General features: G+C 38.9%; 3 protein-coding genes across 15 annotated transcripts in view; 1 reads left to right on the forward strand and 2 right to left on the reverse strand.

The window, feature by feature from the left end:
* LOC128889201 (ubiquitin carboxyl-terminal hydrolase 45) overlaps window positions 1-11,078 on the forward strand; it is a 188,262-nt gene that overhangs the window by 17,121 nt on the left and 160,063 nt on the right. For all 11 annotated transcript variants that reach the window (XM_054146633.1, XM_054146623.1, XM_054146628.1 and 8 more), the window contains one exon: window positions 4,355-4,511. In XM_054146633.1, the coding sequence (XP_054002608.1) occupies window positions 4,355-4,511 (157 nt within the window). The remainder of the gene's footprint in view (window positions 1-4,354; window positions 4,512-11,078) is intronic.
* LOC128889231 (zinc finger BED domain-containing protein 5-like) overlaps window positions 609-11,078 on the reverse strand; it is an 80,642-nt gene continuing 70,172 nt past the window's right edge. For both annotated transcript variants that reach the window (XR_008460385.1, XR_008460384.1), the window contains exon 2: window positions 609-796. The gene's annotated coding sequence lies outside the window, so the exon portion shown is untranslated. The remainder of the gene's footprint in view (window positions 797-11,078) is intronic.
* On the reverse strand, window positions 5,483-8,912 carry LOC128889240 (uncharacterized). Of its 2 annotated transcripts, XM_054146695.1 has the most exons (5): window positions 6,944-8,912; window positions 6,627-6,853; window positions 6,453-6,560; window positions 6,270-6,349; window positions 5,483-5,615 (listed from the first exon to the last, which is right to left on the reverse strand). In XM_054146695.1, exons 1-5 carry the CDS (start codon window positions 6,952-6,954, stop codon window positions 5,580-5,582), a joined length of 462 nt encoding a protein of 153 aa, XP_054002670.1. In that variant the 5' UTR covers window positions 6,955-8,912; the 3' UTR covers window positions 5,483-5,579. The 2 variants fall into 2 exon arrangements, with proteins under 2 accessions (XP_054002670.1, XP_054002671.1); XM_054146696.1 differs by having other exon boundaries at window positions 6,627-8,912.

The raw sequence follows: 11,078 nt of genomic DNA on the forward strand, positions 1-11,078 counted from the left end.
CAGAAATTGTAGATTTTTCTTCTGATTCTGATTCTGATTCTGATTCTTTTCGTCAACACTTACAATTAGCTAATAGGAGCTAAGGCCATTCGTCGATTCGTCGACTCTCCGAATCAGTCGGCAAGGCTCGTCGGTCGGAATTGTAATATGGCTGTCACTCATGCCGCTCGTTCATTTCTAACCTGTAACTGTTAGTTTGCATTTGTGACATTTGGTTTCTTGCAACAAGACTTTCTGACATGCATTGTGCGTACTTTTGAAAACTTAAAGGACTGAAACTGGAATTAAAATACAATAAATTGTGCGTTACCAATAGTGGATCTCTTTGTACATTTTTCCACTTTATGTATTAACATTTGCATTTGTTCAACAAGATTTTCTGCCACGCGTTGTGCGTACTTGTGAATTTTATTCTAATACAATAAATTGTGCGTTACATATAGTGGATCTCTTTCTTTATTTCTCATTTCATGTTTAACATTTCAATTTCTAGCAACAAGACATTTTGCGATGCGTTGTGTGTACTTTGGAAACTTAAAGGACTGAATCTGGTATTGTAATATAATAAATTGTGCGTTATTCATATGACATTAATCTTATTTGTAAATAATACATACAAACCTTATTTTACTTGCAAGTTAATATAGAGCTTAAAATAAAAATACATTTGTCTTTTATTATAGTAAGCGTAGAGTCTACAATATACATAATGTGTCTGAAGCCAGATATAGGAAAGAGACCAGCTTCAGTTCTTGAAGTTTCCAAAAGTATACAGAACGCATGGCAAGATGTCTCACTGCAAGAAATTTCAATGTTAAAGATGAAGCAAGAAATTAAAAAAAGAAATCAACTATTTGTAACACATAATTTATTGTATTAGAATAAAGTTCAGAAGTATGCAGAACGCATGGCAGAAAGTCTTGTTGCAAAAAATTCGAATGTTAAAGATAAAGCGAGAAATGAAAAAAAGAAATCCACTATTTGTAACGCACAATTAATCGTATTGCAATATCAGTTTCAGTCGTTAGAATTTTCAAAAGTACACACAATGCATGGCAGAAAGTCTTGTTGCATTTAAATGTTACTGATAAAGTGATTACATTTTTTCTTTAATAAATTTCTTGCAATGAGACTTCCTGCAATGCGTTCCGCGTACTTTTGAAACCTTAAAGGATTCAAACTGATCTCCCATTTTCTATTATTTGAAGTCATTCACTATAGAAATTATCTGCGTAAAAAGAAGTGAGATCCCCATAAAAAAAACTTCAATAAAGTAAGAAAATTACGCCAAATTCCCGTAACAAAATTCAAGAAAGTAGAAAAAGAAGTGAAATCCGAATGAGCTGGCAGTACATGAAGGTGCTTTTCAGCAAAGTGCAAAGCTGACACTGTATAACACAATGAAAAATTCGGTGCTTTCCAACCATGCGCAGCTAAAATGCTGTGTTCAACACTGCAGACGTTCAGACCCTAATGACAACTCATGTAAACTGACTGCTCCGCACTTTGGCGGTGAAATGAAGAAGCTAAATAGTGTATCAACCACAAACTGAGACTCTTTAGACATATGCCTAGATGTCCGTGGCCTGGAAGTCGAATGCTTGGCATGGCCAGGCAAATCATTCTCAGATCATCAAGACCCATACTTTCTCTCTCGCAGACTTTCACATAATTTGTCAATTTAAAACATGGACAATATGAGTACATTTTCATTTTATTGTATTTCAAAATATTTCTACGGACATTCATTGACGCAGATACCCCTCTTCTCACAGGCTTTCAGATAATTAGTTTAAAACGCTGACAATATGAATACATTTTCATTATTTTACCTTTTAGAATAATTCTTATTCATCAAAACCTTGGCCTTGCCTTGACCTCATTTAGCTTTAATGGTTTTACCCGATTTTTATTAGTTTTCAAGCTATAACGCTTCAAAGTTTGCTAATTTTCAAGGAAAAAAACTCGTTTCGGTCCTGGGCGGTTCCATTGATGCAGTAAGCACCATGGGGTTCTTGAAATCGATACGGAGGAAAATGGGAAGAATCCCAATATTCTGGGCCTAGAATCCCAAGGGAGACCCTCCGTTAGGCTGTGAAAGATTACTAAGATATTTAGTGATAGAATTCATTTCATAGGGATATCGTTAGGTCTGAAAATTTTAGAGAGATGGATTGCGAATGTTTCGGCTTTATTCTGGTTGTCCTTAGCCCATGAGATGTTTTCTTTTATTATTTCTTATTATCAATATTTTCTTACAATTTTTTTGTAATTGTCCAAAGTGAATAGTTATCTTCTTGATTAGGAAAAAGATTGCGTATATATTCTTGAAGGCGCTCATTTTTTATTTTATGTAGCAATTTTTTTAATTCGGCGGATAATTTGTTCAATTTTTTTTATCTTCAAGACGTCTAGAGTTTTCTCATTTTTTTCCTGGTGTTTCTTTCTTCTGCTATTTTATTCCTTACAAATAGAGGGAACACGGGGTGTCCTCAAGGCATCCCTCCTCTCTTTTGCGATGCAGAACACGCTCCACATAGTGCGCAACTGCTTCCCATTCGCCCGATCCTCGTAACATCACCCCCACGATGTTGTCGAGTGTGACGTCTCCTACGAGGATGCAAAGCTCGAGCCTTTTTCTGGCGAAGTGGTCGCACAAGAGGAACGTATGAAGCACGTAGTCCTTTGCTGCGTCTCAATACCGCCATCTCGGAGATCCGACCTTGACCATCCTCGACAGGTATGCACGGAAGTATTCATGGTCTGTGAGGAAGTGGGTGAGATAAAAATTTGCCTCACCGTGGGCTTTAGATGTCCAGGTGGTCAGCTCTCCTATCAGCGGAGTCGTCCACCGGCCCGGCTGTGAAGTCTCCCAGCGTTACTATCATGCGCGCTCGTGGGACACGGCTCCGAGGAGCGTTGGGAGATGTTCTTCTGCTCGAATACAGGCAGGTCGATGGGTATTACCCCGGCGACTGCTTGCACTGCGCATTCGGAGACGGTCCTGTAGCTGCACGGCACCCGAAGCGCTAGCTGGCACTGTACGGCAGACATGCAGCTTCTGTACTTACGGAGCCGAAGGGCATCCGCTCACATTTCGGCTCTGTACAGCAGGACGCTCTGGGTTGCCGAGAGCAAGAGTGTCCTCTTGCTCGGCTTCGGGCCGCTCACGTTTGCCATTAGTCGGCTAAGTGCTGTCGCCAACGACGCCGCCCTGACCGAGACCCTCCGGATATGTTCCGCGAAGCTGAGCTTGTTGTCCAAGACAACGCCCAGGTACTTCGCGGACTTCCGGGTCTGGATGGTCTCGGTCTCTGCAATCATCGAGACGATGGTGAGGATCCGTCGGCGTGTCAGCATGGCGATTACCGTTTTCGGAATCGCCAGCTGCAGCCCGTGGTCTTCCATCCATCGCTCTACTCGGTACATGACCTGATTCAGCTTGAGCTGAGCGTGCTGTGATGACCACGGTGACGTCGTCAGCGTAGTCGACGAGAAACGAATCCTCTGGCATACCCACGCGGTCTCGGAGATAATCCGTCATCACTGGCAATAGGTAGTCCGGGAGCCGAAACGTTGTTTTCAACGCCTCCAACATGTCCGTCCACCGTGCCGTGCTCCGGCAACGTCGACGGCACCGAAGAGCTCCTCAAAAGGAGCAGCGGGCCATCGACGAAAAGCGCAAGAGGAAGAGCAGGAAAAGACGGCGCCCCAAAATTAAGCGGACCGCTGTCCTCGTAAAGCCGGCCGAGGATGTGACGTACGCGTGCATTGTAGGCGTGATACGTCGTCAGGTTCGGCCAGACGAAGCGGACACGGAACGTACATCAATTTGGCAATCGATTGACTAACAATGAGTATAGTCGAGAAGGTTTTCGGCGCACAGTGTCGGGTTGTTATTGAAAGGCAGACCACGTGTAATTTATTCGAATCGCGAAACAACCGAGCTACAAAATCCATAGACTTTTTAGTATAAGCACTCGACTGCAAAAGTGGTAGGTTTTTAGTCGTATGTTCTACGTGGAAACACGCATTATGGCTCCGCGGTTGCATTTGCCCATAATGGCAGACATCTTAGAAGGGAAGTCTGATAGAAAAGACGAAACAGAGTAAAATCTTTGTACGAAACAGCTTCATCCCCTTATGAAATACTTATCCATTCCGATTTAAACAAAACACCCTGTATAAATGTAATTCCAAGTCCTTACTAATAACTAATCGATTCTTGAACATTTTAATATATTTTCAAATATACTTATAATTTCACAATAATTTAAGTTTTACGTGCTGACGAGTTGTACAGTATGGCTGTTAAATTATTATTTTACATTTAATAGTTATTTTCTATTTTCAGGAAGAAGCTCCAGGAAACAGTGGAATTTATAAAACGGTCTGCTACCGTAATACGAAATTCATCACCAAGTAATATGATATTATATCAGTGCCAAAAAGAGGCTGTAGATACAGATGTACAAAAAGAAAAAGTTATATCTAATCTTCCTAAAGTTGGGGTATGTATATTTTGTAATGCTGGCTTTTCTTTTCATGATATTCACCCTTTGACTGTTGTGCACTCACCATATACATCCGAGTACACATAAGTTGCACCGTGGTACCAATGCTAGCAGCAGAGAAACGATTGTAACACAAGTACTGCATGTGCGCAAGATAGATACGCAAGAGACTACACAGTGGGCTGTAGTCCCACTTTTCATAGCCAAAAGTATTTTAGCATTATTTGAAAGTTTAAGGGTGATAGTGTGGTAGATCGTCGAATTCGTCTCGATAGAGGCCAAAATATTATGAAGTCAAAAATATATATAAATGTTTCAAAAGTCGAAGTCACCCTACTTTTGCAAAACAAACTTTTTTTCAAAATGTTCTTCGAAAAGAGAGAGAGGGAGAGAGGGGGGGGGGAGAAGGAAGGAGGGAGGGAGGGAGAGAGATGATAATTATGTACAGTCCATCTATGAATCTAATTTACTGCATACTTCATATTGACATATACGTACCTCAAATAATGGAGAAATAGACTAAGCTGCTCAGTTTATTACTCAACAGAGTGTCTTTCGAAATCCTACACTTCATGCTGCCCCTACCACCATACCAGATACAATTCCCGGAGCAGAAATAAAAAGTACTTTTTAATAAACTATTTCTTTTGAAAATTTCTCCTTGCGAATAAATGAAATTCTAATAGATAAAAAAAAACAAGTTCATTTCTTCGAAGAAATTAATTTAAAGAATTATTAAAATGCCTTTACATAATAATACAATTGTTAGTTGCATGGTTTATCTTTGGCATGCATGTTGTCGTACGTAACGGAACGTTCTTCTTAATGATTTAAAACTGCCAAGACTACGATCGATGTAGTAGGTGTTTACGATATCGGACCATTTCGCGACTTTATCTACACCGTCAATGATATAAACAAGATCCTTCGTTAATAAATTGTTGCGGAGACATTTTAATAAATGTGGCGGATCAAACTGCGGCACAACTTTTTGAGTATCCACCATGATGAAACGCTCATAGCCTGACAATCCGCTCCGGCGCTGCGTGTCGAAAAGTAACTCCTTCATGGCACGTACGTTTCTTGGCCCCTGATCGCAAACTAAAGCGATAACTTTCAATTCAATGCTAGTACATTTCCGAACTATGGCCTTAAATGTACGTGCAATTGTCGGCCATTGCATGGTACCCTTACAAAAAGAGTATGCCACTCTTTGTTTCCACGGTTTCTCTCCGTGTATGGATCTTACCATCCAAACGAGAGCATGGTCAGCAATGTCGGGACACCGATCGAATCCCGAATCTACAAGTCCCTCGATTAAATCGAATTTGGCGTTATAGTAAAGTCCGGGACTAAGCTTTATTTCATCAAAAGACAACACACAAAACCGTTGGTTGTCATGTTTAAACTTTTGTATCGCGATCGTCATATTGCTGAAGACAATATCGCAAATACCCAGATTTAATTTAATTTTAACGACCACCTTTCTCAATGTCTCGACATTTGGCAAGATAAATACACTGGAAAGATACTGATACCCACGTGGACTTTGCTTTTGTATTGATAGAGCAAATAACTTATCATACAATGTATATGTTCTATGAAATTTATTTTTTTCGACATTTCGGACATTCGAAAGTTGTCCGAAATTTTTTTTTTTAATCGGAAATATTTTTTTCATTTTTGCAGTTAAAATAAATAATATATCCATGATATTTAATGTTTATATAATTGCAATATGTTCTATAATAGTACCTTTTTTTTCTGTGATACTCCAGATGTAGAAGGCACACCAATTGTCTCTTTGGCCTCAGGTGTCGTACTACTGTGCCCATCTGTAACATCCATTACAAATGTTTGACAATTAGATATCTGCTTCATCCACAAATTATCCAATTCTATACATGACATGATAAAATTAAATTAACATTTCCTTACCAGAATGTGTCTGCGATGTTACACTTTCTATTGCATCTGTTGCTTCGATTACTTCAGTAATTCCTTCAGGAATTACTGCAGAAATTGAAGCTTCAACAGTTACAGATTCTATAAAATATAGAAATTATAAATACTAAAATACACTATGAATATGCTTATTTTATGTATACATACTTGGCAAATGAAGCGTTGGCACTGCTGAAGTGCTTAGTCGGATATTTAATTTATAAAAATCTTCAAAGTGGACATCGCAGATTTTCACATTTTTTAATGAAGCCATATCCTGGAGGCAGGGATTATCGCACGCTGTTATCCACTTAAGGCAGCGTTCTCTGTTACTTATAATGTCTGGAAATTGCCGAACCAGATTTCCCTGTGAGGTGCATCCTCTCACTTTACATCTGTTGGAAGGTTTGCTCTTTGCAATGAAAAATGATAAACACCGTTAAGGTGAATAAGAATATATATTTTATTTAATAAATTAAATACACAAGCCCCACATGCTGCGCGCCAATCACACTTAGCTCAACGCCCAACTACCACAGCCACACTACAACAAACGAACAACGCGGGAGATATTCAGCCGGTCTAACCCACGAATGCTTGAATGTTATGCCGGAGTTATCATTAGGTTTAACAACATCTTCTAGGCACCGTAATATTTCACAAAAAAGAAACACAATGAAACCTCGCAAAGTAATCAAACTCACACTGGTCTATCAGACCACCGTCACGTGAGTGATTGTTACTTCGTCATTCAAATGTTTCGCTCTCGCGGGCTTTAAATAACGACGAATACCGGCGCAAACCGACGGCTACCGACGCCGACGCTGAAATTTTCATACCAGTCTGGTGGTACTCACCGATACGCTAGATATGTGCATGTGATGCCTACTAGCGCCGCGTAGATTTGGTTCACCAATTAAAAACGTGGTTTCACTTCCCCGCAACTATACTTGGTCCCCCTGCGTTCGACTGCCTGTCTCGGGCCCTGTGTGCCTTTTAGCGTTTCACTGTAGCACACACTCACCACGCACTCACTCTACGCGTGTCGGAACAATCGCCGGTGAATCAGTCACCACAATATGCTTCTGCACATCCGGGTGAAGAGGAGTTAGATGCTTATACTCGGTTCCTTTAGCAACGGCGATTGGTACTTGCACCAGCTGTTATCACCTTTCAAATAGTCCTCGTGTATCGGATTTTTATCAGTCGAGATCAAATGTTTATACGTGGCCATGATTGCATTTTTTCATATTCTGGAGTGAATCAATATCACGTCGAATAGCTAATCCATAGTATTAGGTAAGTTTTTTAATCTGAACATCCGTTAATTTCCCTTTACCTCCGAGCTTTTCTTTGGTCTTGACATTTCGGAGTCGAGAACCCATTCTTTTTTCAATGTGCCCTATACATTCACTTTTGATCACTGTAAAATCATCGCTGTATGGATTTACTTCAAGAATTCATTGGAAAGTTTTAGAGTCGCCGTCGCCAATATAATTTCCGTATAATTCTTCAAACCGTACAAACATTTCTATAATCACGTCGCCCTTCATTTTTCTTGCTGATCCCTCATGATTCACATGACATTCTTCTTCGTGTTCTTCTGCCCATTTTTTAAAATTCTTTTCCTTATTATTTCAGTGCGTACACATGCTACAGCAACTAGACTTTACAAGAACATCGATCACTTTGCCCGTGTAGTAACCGATAAGTGTCATTACTCCGTACAGTGACGAAAATCCACGCTCCTTCCACGAGCCATCACCAGCAATTTTCAAATCGTTCAAGGGTCTCTCATATTTCTCATTTTCTTTTTGTTCTTCCTGTGCAGCTTTTTTACTCAGATTTAGGAATACAATTTTTCGGCGTCATACATATGGTTCAAAATCAAATAATAAACGGATTTACTAAAACCTTTACCGATATCCATCAAACCACTAAACAAATTTATTCCTTTTAGGCTAATTCCTCAAAAGTCGCATAACGAACACTATTCTTCTATTCACTTCATATGCACTTTGTATAAAAGGGCTAGAATTAATCAATGTTCTTCCACACTTACACTGTACTACAATTTTAAAGGCAAATCCACGGTGTTCTGTTTCTGCAAATGATATTTTGGTAAAAATGCCGAATAGGGGAACTGTTGGATTTTCTCTTCTTTGAAAGAGAAAGTTCTCGTAACAAAAGAACCATCTGTGCGCGTTTGGGTTTCATTCCTAGACACAAGTCAAGAGGGTGCAGCTGCGTCCCATCTTGACTTGTTTAGACAAAGCATGGGATCGATAGGGTCTATGGTTCAGTAACGAAATTCTTCGTTACTGACCTCGTGTTGCATTTAGTCGAGCTGCTTCTTTCGAACTAAACAGACGTACTCTTCTGTGGTCTTCTAATAAAGTTTTTAAAGTCAAGTTAAATAAAAGACTAACTCATTCATTTCGCCGCCTATATTTTCAATAGGTTATGGGCCCAGATTAGTGCGGTGCTATCTGCGTGTAGTGTGGAATAGAAGAGTAAAAAAAAAAAAAATAAAAACTGAAAAGCAAAAACTATAATTGCTGTGTATATAAATATATATAAAAGTGTGTGTATGTTAGTGTAATAATCAGTAGTATAATCCGTAGTGTAATTTTTGCAGTGATTAATTAGTGAATATAAGAAATGGAAGGTGCAAATTTAAAAAGAAACATTAAACCATTTGATGGTGAAAAGTACAGTGTTTGGAAATTTAGAATTCGTGCGTTGCTAACAGAACTAAATTAGTGTTATCAACGACGAAGTTCCGGACATGTTAAGTGAAAAGTGGGTCAAAGCAGACAGAACTGCGAAAAATACAATTATTGAGTATTTGTCGAACTCATTTTTAAGTTTCGCGGAAACGAACAATAGTGCAAAACAAGTGCTAGAAAATTAGGACTCTATATATGAGCGAAAAAGTCTCGCTATACAATTAGCATTACGGAAAAGACTACTAACGTTAAAATTAAAAAGTGATACACCACTGGTCAAACATTTTTCAGTGTTTGACAATATTATATCGGAGCTTGCAGCAGCGGGTGCAAGACTGGAAGAGACGGACAAAGTGTCTCACCTTTTATTAACTTTGCCTCCTTCATATGACGGTGTAATAACAGCTATAGAAACACTGTCGGAGAATAGTTTAACGCTGGCATTCGTGAAAACAAGACTTCTGGATCACGAGATAAAATTAAAGGATGATTCTCGTGACACAAATCTGAAAGTACTCCAAACGAATAGGCATCAAGTGCAAAAAAGAATAAATTTTCAAAGTGCAAAAGTGTTCAAGAAAAATCCAGAAAGAAAATTTAAACCAAATAAATCAAGTGCTGTAAAATGTCGCCATTGTGACAGGAAAGGCCATTTTAAAAAGGATTGTTTTTATTATAAGAAAACAATTCAACACCAAAATGAAAAAGAAAAGACTGTACAAACGGTGCAGGTGACAAATTCATCGTGTATATCCGAACACGATACCCCCAGATTTACATTCATGGCTGGGGATTTTGATCAACAAACAAATGGAAACAGTATAATGTTTCTACTTGATTCGGGCGTATCAGACCATCTGATAAATAGAGAAGATTTGGCGTAAAATTTTCAAGTCCTGGAAACGCCAATAAAAATTTCCGTGCAAAGAACGGGACATTTATTGCTGAGACAAAGAGAGGGTTGCTGAACGTCGTCACCAACAAGGGCGTCCCAGGTACCATAGAGGATGTGTACTACTGCCCAGACGTACCCTACAATTTATTGTCGGTACGCCGAATGCAGCAGGCCGGAATGACCGTAACCTTCGATGAAGAAGGCGTAAAAATATGCAAAAGTGGTAAAGTCATCATATCAGGTAAGCCACTGAACAATTTAACTGGTGTAGAATTTATGGTTTGTTCAAATAAAGTAAATTCAACAATAGTCTTGAATAAAACCAGTAATTATGAATTATGGCATCAACGGTTAAGTCATATCGGGAAAAATAAATTCTTAGAATTGAAGAATAAAAGAATGTTTTTAGACATGGATAAATTACCAAAAGTTAAAGTCCATGATAAATTATGCGAAGCTTGTATAAATGGAAAACAAGCACGATTACCGTTCAGAAATACAAAAGACAAAAGTCATGTAAAACGACCATTGTTCATAGTACATACTGATGTCTGTGGTCCTATTACTCCTTCAATAATTAATGACAAAAATTATTTTGTTCTTTTTGTAGACGAATTCACTCACTATTGTGTTACGTACCTGATTACACATAAATCAGATATACTTTCAGTCTTTCAAGACTATGTAGCAAAGAGTGAAGTTCATTTTAATTTGAAAATTGTCAATTTGTATTGTGACAACGGGAGAGAGTATTTGTCAAACGAGATGAAGGGATATTGTGTAGAAAAGGGTATTAGTTATCATTTAATAGTTCCTTAAACTCCACAGTTAAATGGTGTATCGGAATGTATGGTAAGGACAATAACCGAAAGGGCTCGTGCAATGGTTCCCGGGGCAAATTTAGAAAACTGTTTTTGGAGTGAAGTCGTTCTTACTGCAACGTTTCTGATAAAGGGTATAGCCGGGGTTTGGGGGTCAAAAGTGCCCTTAGACCGA

This window comes from Hylaeus anthracinus, unplaced genomic scaffold (genome assembly GCF_026225885.1).
Source record: "Hylaeus anthracinus isolate JK02 unplaced genomic scaffold, UHH_iyHylAnth1.0_haploid 11997, whole genome shotgun sequence".
NCBI lineage: Eukaryota > Metazoa > Arthropoda > Insecta > Hymenoptera > Colletidae > Hylaeus > Hylaeus anthracinus.

Bases quoted from the DNA above. Each gene is read 5' to 3' on its own strand.
- LOC128889240 (XM_054146695.1), bottom strand. The intron at 6,561-6,626 runs GTATGTATACAT...TATATTTTATAG, and splicing joins GCCAACGCTTCATTTGCCAA to AATCTGTAACTGTTGAAGCT. The intron at 5,616-6,269 runs GTACTATTATAG...TTATCGCTTTAG, and splicing joins GAGTATCACAGAAAAAAAAG to TTTGCGATCAGGGGCCAAGA.